The 25,850-nt window shown below is 44.9% G+C and overlaps 1 protein-coding gene across 7 annotated transcripts in view; it reads left to right on the top strand.

Annotated features, from left to right (window-relative positions):
- The first annotated feature begins 1,151 nt into the window (after nucleotides 1-1,151).
- Nucleotides 1,152-25,850, top strand: part of CADM1 (cell adhesion molecule 1) — a 346,652-nt gene continuing 321,953 nt past the window's right edge. For all 7 annotated transcript variants that reach the window (XM_070426095.1, XM_070426093.1, XM_070426090.1 and 4 more), the window contains exon 1: nucleotides 1,152-1,307. In XM_070426095.1, coding sequence (XP_070282196.1) covers nucleotides 1,178-1,307 — 130 coding nt within the window. In that variant the 5' untranslated portion in view covers nucleotides 1,152-1,177. The remainder of the gene's footprint in view (nucleotides 1,308-25,850) is intronic.

Raw genomic sequence — 25,850 nt, 5'->3', positions numbered from 1 at the left:
TCTAGAGGAGAAGAAAATAAGTAATTAAAAAGCAAACAAACAAGAGATGGGGCTCCCTGGTTCAAAAGAAAGCAAAGGCAATTTCGAGGAGGTAGAGCGAGTGGAATCGGGAGAGCCTCTCCCAGAGACCCTGGAAGCCAGAGCACCTGTTGGACCACCCGCCTGAGGAGGGACTGGGGGTGTAGAGCAGGGAGGAGTGGGTTTGAACTCCGAAGGAGGAAGATGGCAAACCCTATCTTCACACGGGCGCCCACCACTCCCCGCCTCCGGGACTGCACCCGGAAGCCTTGACAGGATAATATTTTTTTTGTTGTTGAATGTGTGCAATCGTAAATATATATTACATATGGTCATATGTATTAAACACAGGCACACACACACACACACACACACACACACTAAAGCCAGGAAGGCGACCTTCAGCAAGCTGGGGCGCCTGAGTCGATCCTCCTCGAGCCACCTTTCCCGAGAATCTATCACAAAGACGCGGACTCGAAAACCCCAGAGCCCGACTCTGGCTCCTTTCTCCCCACTATGCCCCAGTCTACCGCTAGGTTGCCGAGCAGGCTCTCGCGCTCGCCGGACGTGCAGAGCACGCATGCACCTCTCCCGGATTGTTTTGTCAATCCGGGGACCTGCACGCTCACTCTCCACGCCCGAACACCCCCGTTTCCCAGAGATCGATCCCTCCGGTGCAAGGTGAGTGACGGAAATTTGCAACGTCTGCTTTCCAGGCCGCTGTGCTCGGTGTACCGGGCAGGGAACCTCCTAGGGAGATCCTCCAGTCATTGGTCCGACATCGCGCTTGCTGTAAGCATTCTTAATAAAGGTGTGCAGGAAGCTAGAACCGCCCCCGGAGCCGAGGCCCCACGCACCCGGCGCAGGGAGAACACTTTTTCCTAGATGCCCAGGAAGCAAGAAAGAATTTTAACATAAACATATTTGCATACGCCCCGCCCCTTTGTCCCGCCCCTAGGTGGCGCGGGCGCGTAGCCGAACCCCAGCGCCAGGGGGCGGGGTGGGGGATGGGGAAGTCCTCGGAGAGCCGGGTTGGGCTCTCAGCGCTGTGATTGGTCGGCCCTGACTCCGCCTTCAGTGCATGTCATTAGCATATCATTAGTTGTCCGCGCTGGCTCCGGAGGAAGCCGCCGCCGCCAGTCTGAGGCAGGTGCCCGACATGGCGAGTGCTGTGCTGCCGAGCGGATCCCAGTGTGCGGCGGCGGCGGCGGCGGTGGCGGCGGCGCCTCCCGGGCTCCGGCTCCGGCTTCTGCTGTTGCTCCTCTCCGCCGCGGCATTGATCCCCACAGGTAGGTGTGGGACCAGGCCAAGCGGCCCTCTAAATCTCCTAAGGCACCCCAGTAGCCGTAGCCAAGGGGTGGTGGTGGAAACGTTTCCATGACAACCGTCCCCCACTTCCTAAATCCGAGGCGCTGAGAGTGTGGAGAGGAAACTCAGGGCTAAGATGGAAGGGGCTGAGGGGATCGGTCATTCCCCTCTCCCTTGTCCGGCTGGGTGTGAATTAGAGTCCTTAGGGATGGCTGCACCCACATCTTCCCTCCACGGCTTGGCGCGGAGTGGAGTGAGAATGGGGAGCCCGGTTGGGAGGGGGGCTAGAGAATTTGGGGGAAGGGGATGGGTCATAGGCACCCCACAAACCGTCCAAACTCGCTGTTGTCCCTGTAACTTGCAGTCCTCGCCTCTCCCAGGCCACCCATTCACCACCGCCTCTCCAGCGGGCCCCCCAATTCTCCATCCCCAAATCCTCCCCGTGACTAGCCGCCGCCTCCAGTGAGATAGATCCCTCGCTGCTCCACAGGACAGCCCCAGACTTGTCTGGTCGCTTTGCGCTCCCCGCGCTCTGCCTGTTCCCGAGCCGCGCGTCCCCAGTGCTCCCGCCAGCCTGACCGCGGCCCCTCGGTCCCCTCCGCTCGGCTGCGGGGCGCCTCGGCCAGGCTCCCGGGAGGGAAAGTTACCGGGTCCGGCCCCGCGGGGGGGCGTTTGCTCTCGTCGCCTCTGCGGGTCGGAGCCGGGAGCCCGCAGTCGGCCTGCCCCACGGCATCCTCCGCCGCGAGTGGGGACGCCAGATTTCAGGCTGCCTGTCCTTTGAGCAGCCCGGGGGTGGCGGAGGGAGCGTTCGCGGCCTTTGCGCCACACGGGCACCCTTCGGGCCTCCGGGCGCCCCCTGTGTGCAGAGCTGTCTTGAGAAATTTGCCTGGGGGCGGCTCTGCACGCCCCGCGCTCTCCCCGAAGACGCGGAGCCCTCGGCCGGAGCTGCCCGGTGGCCGCCGGAGTGCCGGGCGCGTTGGCGCGGACGGGAAAGAAGAGGGCAGTGTTTGCTTTTGCTAACAAAAGGGAGCTCTTCCCCGGCGAAGGGGCCGGCCGTGCTGCGCCCGGCCTCCCGTTCCCGCCACCGCCGAGCTCAGCGTTCGCGCAGCTTCCCCGCGCCCCTGGCCTCCTGCAGCGGGCTTGGCGCGGGGAGCCGGGAACCAGGGCGCGAGGCCGCGGGGGGTTGCGGGGGGCGGGGGCAGGTGCTGGAGGGAATGCTGCAGGGCTCGGCGCCTGCAAAGCCCCTCCTTGCAGCTTCGGAGCTGCAGGACCCACGAGCAACAAGTGGCGGAGGACAGCGAGAGCTCAGCCCCCACCTACAGAGCCCTGGGCCCGGGCCGGCGCAGCGCGGGAGCCGCCGTGCGGCTCCGGGCGCCGCTCCCGGGGCGCCTCTGCGCTCGGGCTGTGCCTTTTGTTTACACGCTAGAGGACACACAGTTACGTAAACACCGCAGGAGCCGCGCTGAATGAAATGGGGATGCCTGGGGGTGCTAGCTTGGATTTGGGGGATGCCGGGTTGGTTGTTTCCTCCCCAGCACAGGCTTGCGAGGGAGCTCTGTTCGGGGAGCACATTGGGGACGTATCGGGGTGGGAATCTGGCAAGCAGCTTCAGTTCCCGAGCCGAGGGTTTTTTCTGCCATGCCACGGTCTGTCTCTCCGGATGTTGTTTATGTGTTTTTTCCCCCCGTGAATTTTTAATTTATGAGTTACGAGATAATTGGGTTCAGCCGATGCCGGTGTGGTTACAACTTCATTTCGGGTAATGTCTCCGACTGGATGGGTTCAATAAAATGTTCCCGAAAGGGAGTCTTCGCGCTGCTGCATTGTAAAAAGCGCCAGTGTCAGTTAAACGTGAGCGTGAGTAAAGGCTGGGAAACTGGCGCATAATAGAGGCAACAATAGACTTGTATTGGCTGCAAAAAAGGGGGAGGGGGAAAGCGCTGGTCGGGAATATCGCCTTTTGACAAAAAAATGGGAGCCGAGCAGTGCCGCTTGGCAGCAGAGCAGGATGAGATGCTACCCCCTCCGTCAAGCCTGCTCATTGAAGGCGCCGAGTAGTAACAACACCACTATATTTGTCACTATCTCGCGGCAAGAAAGAAGTTGCCTTCCTAGCGAGGGATATGTGCTGACTTGGAAAGGAGCGGTCTGGAACTCAGCCGTGCATGTCAGAGCTACAAGAAAATTCTGTTGCCAGTTACCATGGAAGCAGCTTCTTGCTCCTGTGTACCTCTCTGTTTATATTTTGGTTATCAGATTGTGTTCACATTAGAAAGTAATTGGGTTTGATTTGTAGTGAGGAGGTAGATGGTTTTCAAATCCTTTTTTCTTTTTGTAAATGCCTTTGTGTGTGCGTGTGGTCAGTTTGAGGAGGGGTCTGGGTCCTAGGCTACCAGGGAAGATTTCAGCTGGCCGCCCGTGACTTTTCTTCCTCAGTCCTCTGAGTTGCAGCTTTCGCGGAGGCCTCCAGTCCCACTCCCAGGATTAGAGAAACCTGTTGGAGCCGTCTTCTAACTTCATTAGCCTTGTTTCATTGACATCCTTGCCGGGATAGCAATCGAGGGCCATTGTGCAGTAGCTCCTGGTTATGTCTCCCCTGTAACCCAATCCACCCTCCTTTGGAGACAATCTCCCAGCCCCCCTGTGGTGTTTGGATGTTAATGAAATGCAGCTAAAATGGGGTTTTCTGAGCTCCTGCCAGTGTAAATCGTGCCTGTTTGGTGTTAGCTGCATGATGTTGTTTCTGATCCCGAGCAGACCAGTGGTTGGTCACCCTCCTCTTACCTCTTGCAGCATCCCAGAGGGTGGCTGATGGGTGGGGCTCTGGTGGCGCTGGCAAGCCCAGAGGCCGAGTTTTGCTTCTTGTGGCCTGTTGGGGCTTGAATACCAGGATCGGGACTTTGCAGAAGTGCCGCCCTGCTATTGTTGCCTTTCCGTGCATCAAATTGAATAGCCACAGGAGGGACTCGCACTTGTCTGAGATAGCTTTGATAAAATATCCCTCATTAATGCCACTTTATATTTACAGTGTGTCACTGGAGACGCACAAGGCTTCATTTAGTGACTTGTGTGACGAGACAAGCTTGCATTATTTGCCTGGGACGTTTTGGAGGAACAAGAGACCCATTGAGCAATCTTTTGAAATGAACAAATACGGAAAAAGGGGGGAATAAAAGAGGAGGCAGTTCCCTGGAACAAGAGCTTTATTCATATGGATGTTGTACATGCTTTCTCCCGTTTTCTCCAATGGCCCTCCTGGTGCAGGGGAGCGGGACCTGGAAGAAGCCAGCAGGCGGGACACTTTCGCATCCTCTCTCACTCCCTGACTTCACATTCTTATCCGAGTGGGTCCTCAGCTCCCCAACTGTTCATCTCGCTCCACACCCTCACACACCTCAACAGGTAACAGCTTTCCTGGGTCTAATGGAGATTTTGAAATCCTTCCCAGCTGTGAGTTTCAACAGAAGCAAATGCTAGCTCCCCGCTGAGGCCGATGGTTGTCGGAGGATATATTGGTGGAAAGGAAAGAGATGTCACCTTTCTATGACATGTGTCAAGAAGGGGGTTGATAGGAAGTGTCCGACTGCAAAGATGTCTTGCAATTATAATACTAGTCTGACTATTTTCAAAGAAATGTGTGAAAACCAAAATCCAAAATTCGATGGTGCTCTTGAAGTTTGCAGTGCCTTCTGCCCCCACTCGCTACATTTTGGCCGCCTACATATGTGAATTCTTATTCCTTGGCTTATGTTGCTTAAGATTTTCAGACTTTAGAAAATTGATATTATTGCTGTGAATATAAACTGTCTTATCCCCTGGGTTTCTGTATGTGCTAATCAGTCACTTAGAATTTACATTTTAAAAATGGTGTGTGTGTGTGTGTGTGTGTGTGTTTGTGTGTGTATGTGTGTGTGTTTAATAAAAGGCCCATTTTTACCTGAGTGACCTTCTTAAATTGAGCCAAACTAATCGATGCTATGATTTGAAGAGAAATTTACCAGCATATGAAGAAATGTATAAAAAATAAATCGGAAGTATCCAAATGCCGTGTCTCCTTCTTGGGAAGAATAGTACTGACCATTAGGCTGGGCTTTTTAAACTGAAAATCCAGCACAGAAAGGAGAAACCACACAGCGACATCTGTTGCAGAATTGAAAATTTGCTGCTTTGAGTTGGAAGCAATTAGTTCCGTACAAGCACCTAATGGTATCAATTATTGTGTGTGTGTGTGCACACACTCATACAAATATGTATATATACACACATATGTACATATATGCACACGGAGAAACTCACCCAATACAATATGCATATTCACCTTTTTTTAAAAATATATATTTTATTGATTTTTCACAGAGAGGAAGAGAGAGATAGAGAGTTAGAAACATCGATGAGAGAGAAACATCGATCAGGTGCCTCCTGCACACCCCCCACTGGGGATGTGCCCGCAACCCAGGCACATGCCCCTGACCGGAATCGAACCCTGGACCTTTCAGTCCACAGGCCGACGCTCTATCCACTGAGCCAAACCGGTTTCGGCGCATATTCACCTTTTAAAAGTATTTAATAGAAAACGTTCACTTTAGCACCAGAGCTTTTTTTCTTAATGTCACCTGTTGGAGAATTTGAGATTTTTGTGATCCTGGCATTTTTGAAAGGGGAAGGGCATTATTAGAAATCATCTGGTGAAATCTCATTACTTTGCAGTGAGGCAGCCGCAGCCCAGAGGGGGCAGGACCTTGCTTACCATTGACCTGAGGCTAAGTTACCTCTGCACCCTGGACGGGGAGCGGGTTCCCTTGAGGTCCAGCCAATGGACCTTCTCTTCCACCTTCCAGCAGGGATGCCCAGAGAGGGATATGGATCATGGGGAGACAGTATCTTGGCTGGGAATGGTTTGTATTCTGAAGGCAGCACGATTTATTGCTGTTTTAAGTAATAAACCCATGGATCAGAGGAGTGACCTCTGGGAAGAAAGGCCCAGTTCTTGGTAAGGTTGTCTTTGGTGTTGACAAATGATTCCGAAACCTCTGGACTTGATTTGGCAGCCACAGCGTGAACGCCATCCAGCGCTCCTGCACGGGGGCGAGCTCAGGGTTGTGTTGCTGTGATAAGTCAAGTGCATGAGAACCAGGTTTCAGAATCCTCAGCTTTCGTTTTTCCAGCTTTTGACTTGCCTTTGCAAGGGTTCCTCTGTACCTTAGAGCTCTTCCCCCCTAACTAAGGAAGAAAGGAGGGTCCTTGGTTAATGAACAAGAACACAGCTTGATTTCCTTACCAGGTGCTCACCCCTTTTTATGAAGCAGAGGAAAAGCGGAGTATGATTTGTTTCTTTTTTTAAAAAAATATTTTTTTTTGCAAGATGACTTTTTTACATTGGTCATATTTTCTTTACTTTTCCATTTTACTATGAAAAATTTCAAATACATACGAAAGCGGAAAGACCATAATTAACCCTGTGTGCAAATCACCTCGTTCAGTAATCATCCACCTATGGCAGCCCATCCTCTGTGCTCTCCACATGTCCTCTCCTTCCCAGATTATTTCACACGAATCCTGGACGTCCTGTTATTTCTCCCATAATTTACGTTAGAATGAGTCTCTGTGCAATGCAGTCCTCCTTCCCCCACTCCCATAATCACAGTACCGTTATTTTAATGTACATCTTCCCCACTGGCCTACGGAATTTTTGCCCTCCCCTTGCCTTACTGAGGAAAGTACCCAGAGTGAAGGCTTGTACGGCGGGTAAAGCTGAGGCAGAAACCAAGAAGCCAGAGTTTGATTACTGCCTGTACTGAGGAGACCCTTTTTCTTGGTTTGGTTTATTTTGAGCGAGGTTTTGTTTGGATTGGAGAAGATGAGTGTTATTGTTGTGTAAATATGGTTGTGTAAATATGCAGTAATTGTAGCTAATCCATCCACTGTGGTGTGCTTCAGAAGCACCGGTAGATTGCATTTCCAGTTCTCATGATGAATACCTCCATCTGAGGACTTCTGTTAGGGTGGCTGGGAGATACATAGCTTCATTTGTATGTTTATCTTAAAATGCCTCCATGCTATATAAAAGGCCTTTGCCTTTTTTGAATATAAGGATTAAAAGAAAAAAACTCCTTTTCCCATTTCTGACTGGCTTAGTGCTAATTTTTCCCTGTATTCTGTGACTGAAGTGATCGCAGAATTCTTCTGCACTGCAGGAAACCCATACAACAAGCTGTGAGCATTCGGGCTGAATTTTTGTAGGATAGGGGCACCAGGTAGGGAGAAAAAAGATCACTATTTTTACTTATTAGTATTTGCCCCATTGATTTAAAATATGAATTTTTAATTTTAACTAGAAATGTTGAAATGCTTCAGTATTAATTTCTGAACTTCTTTGTGTTTTTGGTTTTTTTTTTTGAAAATAGGTTGTTCCATTTTCCAAAGTTCATGAAATGTGAGTCTGTGTGCGTGTGTGTGTGTGTGTGTGTGTGTGTGTGTTAAGAGGTTCTTTCTCAAATGTATTTAATGTGGACTATAAATCAGAAGCATTTGGTTTTTTTGGTTTCCAGCCAAACAAGCAATTACACATGAGATGGTTTTGAGGGGTCTGAGCTGCTTGGCCAGGTGAAAAGCACAAAAGAATGCCTACATTCAAGGTTTGGGGAGGGGGAGCGCCACCAAATTCGAATAAACAGCCTTTGTTTGGAAACCAGCAATGAAGGAAGGAACCCACTGGAATGTTTGTAATTACAAGTAGCACCTCCTTGTTTAAATTTCAGAAGCCACAGTTTCTTTTTCAGAGATTTAAATTGCAGGCTCCAGCCAGCAGCTGCTGTTGTGGTTAATGGGCAGTTTCTCTTTGAAGACCTTCCAGGGCTGGTCTCAAAAGCGTGGTGCAGTTGGCCTTGAACTAGGGTGAGAAGAAAAGGCGATGGAGCGGTCTCTGTACATGCACAGCAAAGGCGATGTGTGGCCTTTCCTCCCCAGAGGAGAACCTGCGGTCAAGTGGAGAGAGAGCTGGCCCTGAGAAGATGTTATGGTGACAGGTGTCTTGAATCTCTTAAGAGAGTTGTGGGCCGGGGAAGATTTTTTCTCTTAGTAGATGTTTTACTGGAATATAGTCATTTGACCCAACATTTTGATCTAGATATTTCAGAAATGTTAAATAGGCTTGAATGAAAGTGCTCTGATATATATTTAAATGCTACTCAGTGTTTGAAGTTGATACTCCAATGACATGGACCTTTAAAAAGGCCTAGAATAAGCATCTCACTCTTGGCAGTCTTCCTTGGTAAGATAGGCGCTCCGATCCTCAGCATCCAGCAGGGACTGTAATGCCAGGTTGGAATTAAGTTAGGAGGTCCCTGGAGCGGGCAGGGAGGTATCTGCCCAAACACCAAGGGCTCACCTGCCCCCGTCATATCTCCCATTGTCTGCACCCTCTCTCCACTTGGCTAGGATTAACCTGAAGTTAACATGTCAGAAATGGAACTTTCATCTTTTTCTGTCATTGCATATGACACCATTGTCACCCTGGTCTCTAAGGCCCCTGAATTTGGAGTCTTTTCCCTCCTTGACTTCCACTCTTGGCTGAAATAAAATGGGCTGATTGCTTCTCCACAGCACTGTCTGGAAGCCTCAGCGTCCTGCCTCGCCAGATCATGTTGCACTAGCAGCAGCTTCCTAGCCAGGTCCCCTGACCACTCTGTCAGAATATGTCCACCTACACGATGCTGGTGCTTCTCTGGACAGGACCATGCTGCGTCCCTTTCAGAAAACCTCGTCTCACACGCTTGCTTCTTGTATCAGCTCAGCATCCACACTGTTTTGTCTTCAGGCCGTTCCTTCCTCAATTGCTGTCTCACTTCCTCTCTAACTGTCCTAATTTTTTATTACCTTTCAGCCCAATTCTGCTGGGACTGGGAGACCGTGATTCTCCAGTGAACCAGAGGAAGAAAGTGGTTCCACTGGTCCATCTTCAGCTCTTGCCTTTGCGTAAAACTGCTCTCTTATCTTTCCTTAGCCGCTTGGTTTACAGGTGTAGGACGCCGGATTCTCCTTGCCTACCTTGAGAATAAACATCTTCCCTTTGCATCTTTCAGTTTAACCAACACATCCTTATCTTCTTCTGCTTTACAGGTATATATGTTTATGTGGGGTTTTTTTTTACAGTAAGCCGAAGTGTGTAGCTATTATGGCCATTATTTTACTGAAAAAATTTAAAGGTTAGAATGTGGAAAGTGTGTCACACCTGTTCGGTGATATGTGTTTGAATGAGGGCAAATTACAGGCCGGCAAAGTAAGACCTTTAGACACAAAGGCAAGCTCTATAGCAGTGATGGCGAACTTATGACACGTGTGTCAGAGGTGACACGCGAACTCATTTTTTTGGTTGGTTTTTCTTTGTTAAATGGCATTTAAATATATAAAATAAATATCAAAAATATAGGTCTTTGTTTTACTATGGTTGCAGATATCAAAAAATTTCTATATGTGACACGTCACCAGAGTTAAGTTAGGCTTTTTCAAAATGCTGACACGCCGAGCTCAAAAGGTTCGCCATCACTGCTCTATAGGATAGGAAGGGCTCAGAGGTCAGGGTCAGGGTCAGGGTCAAGGGAGCTTTATCTGGAGCTGCTGCTGTGCCGTAAATGAGACCAGGCTCCTGCAGATGGCCCCAAATAGGAGCCGTTGTAGAAGAGTGGTTGGTGCTCATGTGTGGTCTGTCTAGTTACCAGAGTACCTCCCTGGGGGCCGGAGGAAAGTGCTAGAGCCAGGCTTTTGCCAGCCAGTGTTTGAAATGGCGTGACCTTGGGAGCAGTGCTGCCTGCCTGCACAGTCACCCCCAGCATCGCACTAGCTGATCGCATCGGGGCTGAATTGTCGCTGGCTCTAATCGCCGAGCCTGTTATCTTAAGGATCTGTTCAAAGCCTTCACCTGGTAATAGTATGTGCCACAGTCCATCCCTTATTTTTTCCTTGTTTGGACCTTCCTCTGCCCAGTTGGGTTTTTGCTGGTAGAAGGTTATGTAGCATGATACTTCAGTGATAGCTAAGCTGGATGATCCTGGAGTCTCTGGGGACAGTCTTGGGGAAAAGGTGTGTATTTGGCTCTTTGCGGAACGTGCCTGTGGTCAGCGAGCCGCCCAGACTCACTACAGTCATCAGCCTGGTGTCTCCTCTAAGCAGGCGAGGAACATCGCTTCATCCCTCTTCCGGAACCGCTCACCCAAACAGTAAAACTTCACAGACAGGGAGAAAGCAAGTGAATCTCATACTAAGTTACTGCTCGAGAGGTTTTATCTCTTAAAACAGAGGTTCTCAACCTTCCTAATGCCGCGACCCTTTAATACAGTTCCTCATGTTGTGGTGACCCCCGGCCATAAAATTATTTTCGTTGCTACTTCATAACTGTAATTTTGCTACTGTTATGAATCGTAATGTAAATATCTGATATGCAGGATGTATTTTCATTGTTACAAATTGAACATAATTAAAGCATAGTGATTAATCACAAAAACAATATGTAATTATATATGTGTTTTCCGATGGTCTTAGGCGACCCCTGTGAAAGGGTCGTTCGACCCCCAAAGGGGTCGCGACCCACAGGTTGAGAACCGCTGTCTTAAAGGGTTCACATAAAGATTCGCTTAAATGACTTGGAGCCTCACTGTTCCTGCGCGTGTCCTGTGAGCACACATGGAGCAGAGACCTTGTTTCCTGTCTTTTAGTTGGTTAGTCATCACATGAATGTTGGCTGCTGATCGTTTCCCTTTTCTGAGGCAAAGCTCTCCGTCTCCGGGCCCAGCTGGCCGGCGGAACACCCAGGGTAGGTTTTGGAGGGACGAAGCCCAGTGAGTTAGGAAGAGCAGAAACAAGCTGCCTTACAGGGGGCTAAAAATAAAAGAAGATCATATATGTGAACATATGTGAAAAAGGAGTTTTATAGGTACGTATGGCTTTTATTAAAACAGCCACTATTTAGTGATGAGGGTTTCATGTCTCAGACTACTGCTTATCACATTTGTAAATCTCACATGTTTGGGAATACGGAAACATAAATACCATGCTGATAGGATTAATTCAGGATATTCTGTCTCTAAGGTGAAACTGAAGAATAACCTGCAGTTTAAAATTTTTTTGTAAGTAAATGGAATCATCTAGTACTGACAGTGATAATAATCTCAAATTTCTGGACCTTTTTTTTTAACACAGAGAGGACTATATTATTTTACCTAACCTCCTGTATTTTAATACACTATATTTCAATGAAGAATTTGGCCCGGCTGGTGTAGCTCAGTGGTTGAGTGTCAACCCAGGAACCAAGAGGTCACTGCTAGATTCTGGTCAGGGCACATGCCCGGGTTGTGGTTCCGATCCCCAGTAGGGGATGTGCAGGAGGCAGCAGAACGATGATGTTTCTCTCTCATCTGTGTTTCTATCTCTCTATCCCTCTTCCTTTCTTTCTAAAAATCAATAAAAACGTATTTTTAAATACTTTATAAAAAATAAAAAAGAATTTGGTAAGGCACGTGGTGAAAAAATGAGATTTAAAAAGTGACTTTTAAGTGGAGCACCTGCTTTACACCAGGCTCTGTGTTGGGTGCATCCATAGTTGGGTGGGTTGATGTCTGTCTTCCAGAAGTTTACAGTCAATTTTTGTTCAGCTTTTATTTTGAAAACTTTCAAAACCACAGGAAGGATGAAAGAAAAGGACAATGACTGCGTGTACTTCCCCAGGTTCATCGACTGTTAAAAGCTGCCCGTTTGCTTTCTCTCTAGCTCTCTGAATAATGTGGACAAACATCTTTTCTTTTTGTACTGAACCAGGTGAAAGCCAGTCGAAGGCAGGGACACTGCCCCCTGCATGCCTTCAGCTCCTAACTTCTGAGAATAAGGACATTACCTGTGCAACCTCAGTACCATTATTGTGTTCATGGAACTCAACATTGACTGAACAATACCTCATATCTAGCCCATATTCAACTTTTCTAGTTGTCCTGGAAATATCCTTTATATGTTTCCTCTTCCTTCCTGATCCAGGCTTCGTCAGAGATCAAACATTGGATTTGGGGTTCCTGTCTTCCTTAGCCCAGTCCCGTTCCCTCCCTGTACCTTCTCTTTCAAGGCTTTGCAAAGGGGGCTGTCTTCCATGGTGTTGATGTTTTGATGTGCCCAGACCTGCTGTTTTACAGAACGTCCCGCAGTTCTTCTACAGATTGTTGACCCTTTCCTCATAGCTCCATTCAGACTACAGACCTGGGTAAGAACGCCGCATGCCCATGTTGCCACTTCGCCACCTTCTTACAGAATCACATCAAGGGGATGTGATATCAGTTTGTCATGTTATTGGTGATGGTCAGCTTGATGCCTTGGTTAATGATAAAAATTTAGTTACTTTGTTTCGATGGATCTATTGATTTGTCTATTAATGTCCCTTTATGATTAATAAGTAATTTGTGGGATATTTTGAGCTGAAGATCCTGTTTTCTAATAAGATTTCATTGAACATTTTTAGCAGCATTGATAAATCTTGTCTGAATCAAATATTATACCAGTAGGGTGTAATCTGGCTGGGTGTCGTCCATACACCAAAAGGCTGGGGGCTCAATTCCCAGTCAGGACACATACCTAGGTTTCGGATTCCCTCCCTGGTCGGGGTGCGTGCAGGAGGCAACTAGTCGATGTTTCTCTCCCTCTCTCTCTCTCTCTCTCTCTCTCTCTCACTCTCATCAGTATAAAAACATATCCTTGGGTGAGGATTAAAAATATATATAACAGTGATTACTAAATTGTGTTTTTTCTAATTCTGCCATTCCCCGGCCTTGGCCAGAGGCAGGCTTGCCTGAAGAAGAGCTTGCCTTCCCTCCGCCTCTCCTTTGATAAAAATCACAATGGACTCCGATTTTAAAAATTCAGTGTGATTATATTTCATTATCGTCAAATTTGGCCAGTGGGAACCCCTTTAGTCTGGCTCCGATTCCTTTTGATATAGCTCTGTTAATTTTTAAGAACTTTCTTATTTTCTGTCACAAGAAGATGTCTAAGCTCACATTGTATTTTCTCTGCCCCAGACCTGGAATCAGCTATTTCTCCCAGATGTCCTGGTTTCTTTTAGTATTTAAATATCAGAGGAGTGCTCATTGCTATGGACTTATCTTTGTTTCAGTGGGCAGAACTAGGAGATATATATATATATGTATATGTGTATATATATATATATATATGTATATATGTATATGTGTATATATATATTTTTTATTTTTATATAAATTTATCTCTATATTTTTTCTTTATATTTATTCATTTAAATCATGAGTTCAAACTGATGCTTTCAATTCGAGTCTAACACCCCAAGATTCTTTCTCTCCTTCTCCTATTCCTCATTTGTATCTTTCTTCTCAGCCACACTAATGTCTTATAGTTAATGCAAAATAGTTTTGGAATTACTCCACTAAGACCGCTGTAGACAACGAATCTACCAAGTATAGCTCAGGCTCTTTTTGCCTTTAAGTGAGATTCCAGGGAGGCTAGGCAGGGTACTGTGTTCACAAGATCACAGGAACAAGGCTCAAAATCAAAGCTGTAAAAAGAATTCTCACTTCCTCCCTTACCTTCTGGCCAGTCCCATCCATCTTCCCATATAGTAGCCAATTCCATTCCTCTCTCATGAATCCTGTCTGTTTGTCCTTTTAAAAAATAATAGGTAGCATTGTTCTTTCTTCCCACACATTCCACAAGCCGTGTTAACATCTGCTTATATCCTGTCTCCTTATTTGACAAAGCCTGGGTTCTCAGTTATTTTAATGAATTGCCCCCATTTGGCTTTATTTTACTTTAGAAACCTTTATCTTTCTTTTAATTCTCCAAATTACTTATATGAAAGTAGGGGCCGGATGGTTAATAATGTTGTTTAATAATGTTGCCTTATTCTGCTGTCTCTCCCTAGTTATCTTTCACCCTTCTCCTCAGCCACTACAGTGGCATATCTATTTCTCAAGCCTCACTGCCCCACTCCCCTCCCTTTCCTAAGGTGTGGTGTCCTTAGTTACGCTACACGGCCTTTTGCATCTAAACCTCAGACTGTTCTAAAGCGGTCTATTGGACATTTCAATCTGGATGTCCCATAGTTACCTCAAATAACAATACTGACAAAGCAGCTATCACTTATTTAGTATCTTCATTCATGATCTTATTTAATTCCGGCCCCAGGAGTAGTTACCCGTCTTGCTTCATTCCAGATGAGGGAGCAGAGAGGATGATAGATCCCTTGTCCAGGAGGCACAAATAATAAGTAGCAAAACCAGATATATTTTTAAAACCCATAGTTTTAAACACTTATCTATCTATCTATCTATCTATCATCTATATATATAAAAAGCCAATGGCCATAACGCCATAATGCAGGAACGACCAAACGACCGGCCACCAGGAGGTGCATTGATGGGTCCCGCCCATGGTGGCGTGGTGGAGTCGGGTCCTGCGGCGGTTTTGCGCATTGGGCCTCTAGTATTTTTCTAAAATTCCAGATGTCTGCAACGGAACTTAACATTTTTTTCTCCCCTAACCTCCCTCCATTCTGTGTTCACTCTTGAGTAGAAGGGTACCACCATTGACCCAATGAGCTAAATAAATCTGGGAGACATTTTAGGCTTTCTTCGTTTGCTATCCTTAGCCCCTCTGTTAGTTACTAAGTCCTGCCTACCTCTTGCATTCATTTATCTATTTCACCACCACTGTTTTAGTTTACCCTTATTCTCATTTTACAAGCGATGAAAGATTTAAATTAATGTAACAGCCCCTTAATTGGTCTGTTTACTTCTAGTCTCATCCCTTGTAATGCATCCTTAATACTGCTTCTAGACAGATCTTTCTAAAATACACAATAGGTGTCACTCTCTTGCTTAAAATCTTTGCACGTTTTCTCAGCACCTTAAAGACCAAGCTTGCCTGTTTCATCATGGCCTGTAGTGCCCTTCCTCACCTGACTCCTGTTGTCCTCTCAAGCTCATCTCCTGCCACCTGCACACACCACGTTCTTGCTGTAGGACTTGCTTTAGGTGCTACACACTGTTCCTTACCAAGGTAAACGTGCCCTACGTAAGCCATGATCTCACAGGCTCTCTGCTTTTTATATGCTACTGGCTCCTCCTTATGTATATGGCTGATTTCTACATGTCTTTGAGATCCAGCTCAAAGTTTTGCAAAGAAGCTTCCATGACTCTTCAGGTTGGTTAGATACCTTTTCTTTGCGCCCCTCCTGACTTATCTTCTTCCCTCCCATCAAGCATTTTTCTCCGAACCGCCCCGTGTTCCTTCTACATACCGTGCATTTCATATTTGTCCAACTTGTTTTCACCAACAGAAATGTCCCACCCTCTGGTCTTCCATGCCAGCATGTTTAAATCCTATGCATTCAAAAGACCCAAGTCCAGTGTTTTCCAAATCTAGTCTGATTACCAGCCTGAATGTAATGTTTTCCTTTCAACTTCCATTACAATCTCTCTAACCGTTCTATGACTTTTGACACCTTCTACATACATATTGACATGTGTTTCTGGATATATGTATCATAACCTTTCCATAGGAGGGACTATTGTGCAACTTGGTTCTCTTAACAGAGCACAATGCCCTACATAGTATGTGCTCAATAAATGTTTGTTGAAACAATGATTGAAATGGAAATTAGGTAACCATCACCATTAAATCGTTTTTAGCCCTTTCAAAATAAATATGAGCAGAGGACATAATGAAGACTAGTATAAAAATGAATCCCTCGAGGTTGTTTTTTCACTCACATTTTCCTATTACACAATCTGATTTCAATATGTATGTAGTCTCTCCTTTCTTATTTGTTCTGAATCCTGGTAGTTGGGGTATAGAATCTGTACTGGGCCTTTGTGTTTATAAATTTAACTCAGTGGATGTCTTATTATCAGCTTTTAGAACTGTAACTCTTGGTAGAAGTTGTTTATTCTCTCATTATGGATGAAGAGCTATCAGAATGCCTGAGTTTTTCATAGTCTGGAGGACTGACTTTTTTAGTGTGTTTGTTCATACTTGGTTGTTGGGCAATCGGAGAGATTTTAGACCACCAGCCCAGATAAGAAAACCTCTTTCTATTTAGTCACTCCACAGCCCTGGGATGGCTGGACTTTAAGTCATTCTAAGGCCATACTGGCACTTCAGAGTTGAAGCAACAAACCCAGAAACTTATCTCAGGGGCCATCTGCCCCACTTCCCCTCAGTTTTCATGAGTCTTTTCTTAAAACTGAGAGATATTCTTAGGAGAGGCATGGTGAACATGGAGATTTACACCTCAGGGTGACCGTTTTCCCATACAGTAATAAAGATATATGTGGAGTCAGTGGCTACAGGATCAAAAAACAGATCACAGCAGTTGGATCAGACATGAGAAATGGCTTGATGCTGTGTTTTAAAAACCTGAGATGGGTAAGGCAGTCTGTTTTATGGAGATGCTTGCGCTATTTGTGTGGCTGTAGTTGGTGCTAAATAAAACTGTGGCAAAATTAAGCTTGTAAAGTTAATTGCCTACTACCAATCTAGTTTTAAACAGAAGGATTTCCTGTTGGTCGTTCATGGAAAATGGGAGAAATTTTATATGCAGGCAGAGGGAGAGAGTTTGCTAACATTACCTTTTAATATAGGAGAAGTTTGGAGTTTGTTTTTTCCTGTGATATAGAGGTGGAACCCACTCTAACCAGAGTTTATTGCTGTAATATTTTAAAAATGCATTAGTGACACTGATGTATCTGTGACCTTGTAAAGGTGTTTTTTGAGGGGAGGGGGATGGTCAGCCTTTCTCTCACTGTCCTAAGTGATGTCTGCTTAATAGCTAACTCCCTGTCCGGGAGGGGCCAGAGGACCCCTCAGAACTTGTTTTCATGGCTTATTTCTAAGGTCTTCCCTTCACATTCCCATCCATCCACTTAGAATTCTTTTCTCTGCCGAAGGCATGCATCCAGCCTAGACTGTGTTTGGTGCTTAAAATGCTCTGAGTTAAGGGGAATCGTAGCAATTTATTGAAGCTTCCTTTGTAGCTGTAGAGCTCTGTATTGTCTTAGGTTATACAGCTTGAAATTCGTAGGCATCGTGTGTGAATTAATTGCAATTAGTTGAGGTTTTGAGTGGAATGACATATCTCCATGTACCATTTCCCCTTGTTGGTAAATATTTTTTAGGGGGGTTTGACTTCTTAAGAAATTTTTCAAGGTAGAGGCATTAAACCCTTCCTTTTCACCATGAATCTTGGTAAATATATCTTCACTAGAGGCCCGATGCACGAAGATTTGTGCAAGAATGGGCCTTCCTTCCCCTGGCTGCCGGCACTGCCTTCACTCCTACCGGAGCCACCTTTCTGCCTTCCCATGCTGCCCAGAGGCCCGGAGTGGCTGGGGTAGTGGGGAACACCTGCGTCGTCACCATGGCGACGACACAACCGTCCTGCCTCACCTCCAGCCACTCAGCACCTGCATATGTAAATTAACCCACCATGTTTGTTGGGTTAATTTGCATACTCACTCCTGATTGGCTGGTGGGCATCGTGAAGGTATGGTCAATTCGCATCTTTCTGCTGGTGGGCATCGTGAAGGTATGGTCAATTTGCATGTTTCTCTTTTATTAGTTTAGATTAGCATGGCCTACTGTCAAGTACTATGAATGGTTTGATAGCGATATTTAAGAAAAATTGTATCTTTGAAACACAAATTTTGTCAGTTTATTAGTATATAGTACATGATGATATTCCCTAAGAGAGAGAAGAGGCTAGTTAATCAGCTTCTTCTAGAATTAGGTGAATAGTGTTTCAAGCATCCTATTTAAAAACAATTGCTCTAGGTTCTGCTTATTTCATTATTTTGGTCATTTGCATGAAAACAAGTTGGTTCTTTAAATAACCCCATTTAGTTTTCTTTTTCTTGTAAAATGTTATTTATCAAGTATTATATTCCATCCATTCAGTAGCATGAATCAGGCCTAAAATAGTAATGGAACTTTTTTTCTTTTATAACCAAAAATATCTCCCATTTTTATTTTCATTTACCTATGATTATATCTCTTTATTCTTGTTTTATAAAGTGAATGCATACAGTGTTATACTTTAATAGAATATTTTTAAGGTATTAAGATTTTTTAAGATAAGGTCATCACCTTGAAGATTTTGACCTGAACCTTTGATGAAATAAAGGAGCAAGAAAAGGACAGACTTACACAAAAAGATGAACATATAATCTACTTACGGAATAACTGATAAGAGTAAAATTCATTTTATAACATTTATCTGTTTCTAGTTCCCAAAGCTCTACTAGAGATTTCAACAAGAGGATATCTACATTTATATATTGGATCTCCAAAGCATCCCCTTTGAAAAAAATGTTCAACTCTTTTGAAAAAGGTTTGAAAACCAAGCGCCTAAACAGAATGAGTCCTTTCCGGTTGAAAACAACAAAGCTAGAGAGAATGAATGACAGTTTACTGAGAACGTATCAGGGCTGAGGCCAAAGCCACAGGCAGCAATGAGGAATGTGACTGTCGCCTCAACAGAGAACTGGATTCGGAGCTGGGATTTCAGATCGCTGTCATCTCCGTCCTTCTATCAGGACAGGAAGAAGGGAGCTAACACGGAGTTGGAGGCTTTTCATTTAAACGAAGTCGTGCAAACATGGGCAAGATTCCCACCAAGAAAGATGGGAAGAAAGGACATTCCAGGCCGAGGAAGGAGGAAAGCTAAAATGGCTAATGAGAGATGAGATTAGCAAAAGATAGCTGGGGTCCAGATTGTGAAAAAACTTTGAATGCCAAGTTTAGATTTAGTTCAGGAGATCATGGGGATTTTGGACAATGAAGAAGCTTCGGATTGGTGCTGTAGGAATGTGATTTGGCAATGGTTTGTGATCAGATAGAAATGAGAAATTGGTTAGCAGTGTAATAATTCAAGTAGCTAGGGTGGAGGAGGAAGAATAAAGGTTGAATTGATTGGATTTGGTGGCTAACTGGAGAATGGGGATTGAGAAAAAAATAAAGACTGGAAATGAAGCTGTGCTTTGAATTTGAACATGAGTGGCTTAGGAGAATGGCTATTCAAATGAACAGAAATACAAATATATGGTAGCTTTTATAAGGGAAGACAATAAACTGGGTTTTGAATATATTAAACTTGAGCTGCCATTAGAACATGGTGGAGCCGAAACCGGTTTGGCTCAGTGGATAGAGCGTCGGCCTGTGGACTGAAAGGTCCCGGGTTCGATTCCGGTTAAGGGCATGTACCTGGGTTGCGGACACATCCCCAGTGGGAGATGTGCAGGAGGCAGCTGATCGATGTTTCTCTCTCATCGATGTTTCTAACTCTCTATCCCTCTCCCTTCCTCTCTGTAAGAAATCAATAAAATATATTAAAAAAAAAAAAAAGAACATGGTGGAAATGTTTAGAAGGTAGTTTGAAATGTGATGCTGGAATTTAGGAGAGAAGTTGGGAGCAGAGCTGGAGATGAGATCTGAAAGTCACCTACAAAGAGTTTATAGTGGAAGTTCTATATTATGCATTGATTCAGTTATTTATTTGACATAAATGTGTTGAAATGCCCAAAGCGTGCCAAACATAGTATTGGATGCTGGAGATGAGTGTATGAGAGGTCCCAAAGGGGTGATGCATAGAGGTAGAATGTTAAGGAAAGTGTGTTTTTAGGAGGCAAGATAAGGAACTGTGTGATGAACACCAGGAAGGACTAGTCAGAGGACTGGAGATTAATGTTGCTGAAAGAGGAGGGAGTAGTAGATGGAAGATAGGCTTGCTGACATGGGATGGAAGTTCGTTAAGTTTCCAGAGAGTCAGAAAATGGGGAGAGGAATGAATTCTCTTGGAAGTGAATGAATTCTAGGGAGGATGTTGTGTAAGAATGAAGTTAGACTTAGGTAACAGCCAGTCACACAGCTAGGATGTGGCAACACTCAGATTTTTGAACTGGAACATGCTGTAATGACTCCAGTTCTCCTTGTAGTGTACCAGTACACCTGATAATGCCTTTACCATGCTATAGGGAACTGTGGAGTGTCCGTGTTCCTTAAAATGTTTTTTTAAATTCTTGAGGTTGTGATGTTGAATAAAGAACAAATTAATGCCAAAACCGGTTTGGCTCAGTGGATGGAGTGTCGGCCTGCGGACTGAAGGGTCCCGGGTTCGATTCCGGTCAGGGGCATATACCTGGGTTGCGGGCACATCCCTAGTAGGAGATGTGCAGGAGGCAGCTGATCAATGTTTCTCTCTCATCGATGTTTCTAACTATCTCTCTCCCTTCCTCTCTGTAAAAAATCAATAAAATATATTTTAAAAAAATGTTTTTTTAAAAAAAGAACATATTAATAAAGCTTACAACTGTCCTTGTATTCTATGTAATGAATGGCCGTTTTGGCAGGCTGAAGCATGGAGGGAGGATGGTGAGAAGCTGTTTTTCTGGGATTGTGTTTCTTTAACAACCTCCACCAGAGAACAAAAACAAATCTTAGTGTAGCACAGGGAGCACTTTCAGGATGGCAGGACGAATCTAGGTCAATTTACTGGCAACTCTTATTCTTCAGGTAGATTAATGTTTGCATCCTGGTTTTCAACATACTGTGCAAAGTCCAGAAAGACTGGGCATGGTTCCTTAGTGAAGATTAGTCAGCAGGGGGTCACGGATTCAATTGATGTGTGGGAGCATTTTTCTCTACAGCTGAGTAATGAGAGTATAGCTCAGGCCTAATGTGGTAACCTGCATCTCCTTAACCCTTCCATGTAAAAGATACATCTTTGTGGAATTTTTCCATATTGTGTTTAGGAGATGACTGGTCTTCTGTAGGTAGTAGGACCAGAAAGGAGCTCAATTTAGCAGTGGAGCTCTGAAACTGGAGCTGGCTAGTCTAGCATCTTTAGCATATTTTCTCCTGCCACGCCTCTCCAGTGCTGTCCAAGAGAACGTTCTGTGATGGTGCAAATACTCTGTATCTGTGCTGTCCAGTATAGTAGCCACATGTGTCTGTTTGAGCACCTGAAATGTGGCTAGTGGGAGGCTAAATTAAAAAAATATATATATATATGTTTATATAATGTGTATATATATGTACATACAGATACATATATATATATTTGTATTCCATATATATATTGATTTCAGAGAGGAAAGGAGAGGGAGAGAGGGATAGAAACATCAATGATGAGAGAGAATCATTGATTAGCTGCCTCCTGAACACCCCTACTGGGGATCCAGCCCACAATCCGGGCATGTGCCCTGACCTGGAATTGAACCGTGACCTCTTGGTTCATGGGTCGACGCTCAACCACTGAGACACACCAGCTGGGTAGAAGCTGACTTTTAAATTTTATTTATATTAAATAGCCACATATGGCCCTAACTGGTTTGGCTCAGTGGATATAGGTTCAGCCTGCAGAACAAAGGGTCGTAGGTTTGATTCTGCTCAAGGGCACAGGCCCCTCCCCAGCCCGGGCCCTGGTTGGGGCTTGTGCAGGAGGCAACCAATCGATGTATTTCTCACACATTGATGTTTCTGTCTGTCTTTCCCTTTCTCTTCTACTCTTCCTAAAAATTGATGGAAAAATATCCTAGGTGAGGATTAATTAAAAAAAAAAGCCACATATGGCTAATCGCTACCATATTGGGTGGCATAGCTCTAGACTAAAAAGTAGGATGCCAAATTGTCATGCTCATCAATAGCATTAACTGATGAGAGGAGGTTGGAAGAGGGGTTGAGTTAGGGTATTGACGTTCATTCCAAATTCAATAGATTTGTATTGAATCTTGGACTCAGCTTTTGTGGGCATCCAAATTGTGCATTTCTCTCTACTTTTCTCTTGCTTTTCATGTCTAAAAGCTTCTCGCATATCTAATTGTCCTTCTTCATTTGAAGAATTATCCCTTTTGGCTTTACAGGGGTGTAGCTCATCTAGCGCAGATTAATAGCTCTAGCTTTGTCCTTAGAAGGCTGAATCCTGAAGGTTACTGTTACACGACTGTACTACCATATGCCAATTCACATTGTTATCTTGTGTGTGTGTGATGCTGAGAGTGAGTGAAATGTGAAAAAAAAAACATCATTCATTTTAAATAGTTTTGACTGCCAGGTTAATGCGACTCTTAAGCGGAGCTTCATGAGGTCTGGCCATAGTAACCGCTTTTAACTTGATTTAAAGTTCTTAAACATTCTGAATTGCTTCACCTAATCTTTTTATACTGAACGTACAATTTTCAGGCTCTTTTTTATTTTCAAATCCATAACTGACAGCTGCTCAACACCTCATTCAAATAGTTTTAAGAGTTTTAGAGAAAAGTTGAGACAGACTGGATTTACTGACGTCCGTTGGATTGAGATATTACGGATTTAGAGTAGATAGAAAGTGAGAAAGAAAAATATGAAATAATTATTGCACATTCACTGCTTGCCCAATGACAGTGATTTGAAGTGTAATAACTAAGAATACTGAGAGGAAGCAGAAAGACCCTTGAGTTAACTTTCAAAATTCAACATAAGAAATGAATATATCATTTGAAATAAAAATTTTTATGTGTGGCCTCATTTGTTTTATTGCATTTCACACCACACTGATGAACAGAAATGCATATATATATATATATATATATATATATATAATCTCCTATATAATGAAAGCCTAATATGCTAAGTGTCCAGTCGGCTGTTCAACCAAAGCGTAATATGCTAATGTTATGCTAAAGCTGCTCAACCGCTCGCTATGATATCCACTGACCACCAGGGGGCAGACAGTCTACCAGTCGACCAGTCGCTACAACGTGTACTGACCACCAGGGGGCAGACAGTTGACTGGTTGACCAGTTGCAATGATGTGCACTGACCACCAGGGGGAAGACGCTCTGACCAGTAGGTTAGCTTGCTGCTGGGGTCTGGCTGATCAGGACTGAGTGAGATGCCCTGAGTGAGCCCTTCTGCCTTCCCTCCCCGGCCCCAATCATGCACCAGTGGGGTCCTTTGGTCTGGCCTGCACCCTCTTGCAATCCGGGACCCTTTGGGATGTCAGAGAGCCAATTTTGGCCCAATCCGGCAGGCCAGGCCAAGGGACCCCACTGGTGCACGAATTCGTGCATTGGGCCTCTAGTGTGTGTGTGTGTGTGTGTGTGTGTGTGTGTGTATACACTGGGCCTCTAGTGTGTGTGTGTGTGTGTGTGTGTGTGTGTGTGTGTGTGTTTGTGTGTATGTGTATATGTATGTGTATATATACACACATACCTTACAATAAACCTTTTCTTGAAATATATTGTACAGATTCTATGAGACTGTAAGCCTTGAAGGAACTAACTCTTTAAGGGAATCTGTGATGTCTAGAGCACAACAAATATTTCTCAAATGAAATTGACCATTTTATAAGAGAAACAAGGTCATAGGTCTTCTACCTCTACTTCCAATGACAAATGAAACTATGAAACTGCCCAGTGACTCAACTCGAGAAGGCTCTGAACTATCTATAGTGAATATAGAGAAACTGTTTGTCCAAGACTCAAAAATTAATGTGACTATACATATTGTTCTCAGCCTTTTAATGCCTTTTGAGTAAATGCTGCATGCATGCACCCCCTCTTATATATTTGTGGTTATGTGTATTACCTGCTATGTGCTAGATACTGTGTTAAGTACTAGATTTACAAAGATGAATTATAAGCTGGTCTCTTCCCTCCATAGACTTATACTGTAGATTCTTTTTAAAAATATATTTTTATTCAGCAAGGAAGGGAAAGGGAGAGAGAGAGAGAAACATCAATGATGAGAGAGTATCATTGATTGGCAGCCTCCTACATGCCCCACACTTGGGACGGAATCTACAACCTGGGCATGTGCTCTGACCAGGAATGGAACCTTGACCTCCTGGTTCATAGGTTGACGCTCAACCCTTGAGCCATGCCGGCTGGGCTACTTTAGATTCTTGTGTGGGAGATAGTAAAACAAAAACAAAAAACCAATGCTATGTGCTAAGAACCGTAATACACATGATTTGTGGGTACTGCAGAAGCACAGAAGAGGAGTATCTAATGTAGTATGGAGATTGAGTCAGGAAAGACTTTCAAGGCCTCTTTTGTGTTGGGTCTTGAAAGGTAGTTTGGAGATAGCCATACAGATGGTTTAGTGTTTCCAGGTAGAGAGAGAGTATGCGGACAGATATGGAAGCATAAAAAACATGGGGTATTCTGGGAACCGCAAATAGTTTGGCATGGCGGCGGGCATGGTGGGGGGGGGGGGGCTTTGTGAGAGGAGCAAAAGCTGGAGAAGGTACGTGGGAGTCAGATGATGAAGGACAAACTAGGTAATAATGAGGAATCCCATGAAGTGTGTCAGTAGGAGGTGGAGAGAGTCAGATTGGCTGTGGGTGGAATGGATTGGGAGAATTAGAGACCACAGATAGGAGAACAGTTAGGGAGAAGCTGTGCCTTTAAGGTACTTACTATACAGTTTGGGAGGAAGTTGGTTTCAAGATGTGTTTGAGGGTTGAGTTTCCTAACTGTGAGAATGAGAAACGGAAGACTAGTTAATGGTCACGTTCTGGCTTAGCCACCTAGGTGGGTGATGGAGTTGAGAAGATGGACAGTGTTGGGGCTAAGCTTTGAAGAGGTTTTGGCACATGCAGGTGGAGATCTCTAGCAGCACTCGCTTGGGGCCAGGGTCATTGATGAGATCTCCCAAGTGTGTGTACTGGGCAGGAGGAGAAGAGGAGCTTAGGACAGAACTTCAGAAACATCGATGATTACAGGTAGGTAGAAGACAAACCAGTGAAAGGAATGAAGAAGGAACTGTCAGAGGTTTGGAGCAACATGGGAAAGGTTTTTTGTTTGGGGATCCAAGAAATAAGAGAGTTCTCAGAAAGGAAGGGAGAAACACTGTCAAATGCTACAGGGAGGTCTGATAAGATAAAGGAGGCCATTCATGGACATAGCACTTAAGCATTTGTAAGGGACAATCTGCCTCACAATTTCAGTGCTGGGGAGGGTGGAGACCAAATGGAGCAGGTGGAGCAAATGGGAGTGCAGAAAAGGAGCAGGGAGTATAGTTAAGAAATTTAAGAGGCATGACTGGTACAAATAAGGCCAGGGAGAAGGAAGTGGACAGAAGGAGATGTAGGACTGAGGGAAATTTTATAATATGTATGTTTATAAATTAGGGATCCTTGAAAAGATAGGGATCCTTGAAGATAAGGAAGGGAGAGTTGATCATGAGGCCCATGAGGAGGCATTTGCTTGGAGAGGAGAGACCTTCACTTTTTTCTTCCTGAGATGGAGTTGAGGGAACAGCTTTGGGAACAGGGTGAATGTAAGTTAAACTGCATGTGGGAGGGCTGAGGACTCGGTGGGGAGGACCTCTTTGGGAAAGCAGGAGCCCCTGTAGTACCTGCTGACTGTCCATGGAAGAGACAGCAGGAGGGAGAGGTATTTCAGATCCCCTGGGGGAACTCAGAGAGAGCATCCAGCTGAGGTTGGAAATGACATGGTGGTCTTGACCACAGTCCTGGCTGC

The sequence above is a fragment of the Myotis yumanensis genome, unplaced genomic scaffold, assembly GCF_028538775.1.
Source record: "Myotis yumanensis isolate MYYU_CA2020_CCGP unplaced genomic scaffold, mMyoYum1.0.hap1 SCAF_10, whole genome shotgun sequence".
NCBI classification, from domain to species: Eukaryota; Metazoa; Chordata; class Mammalia; order Chiroptera; family Vespertilionidae; genus Myotis; species Myotis yumanensis.
This window is presented reverse-complemented; position numbering and strand designations above follow the sequence as displayed.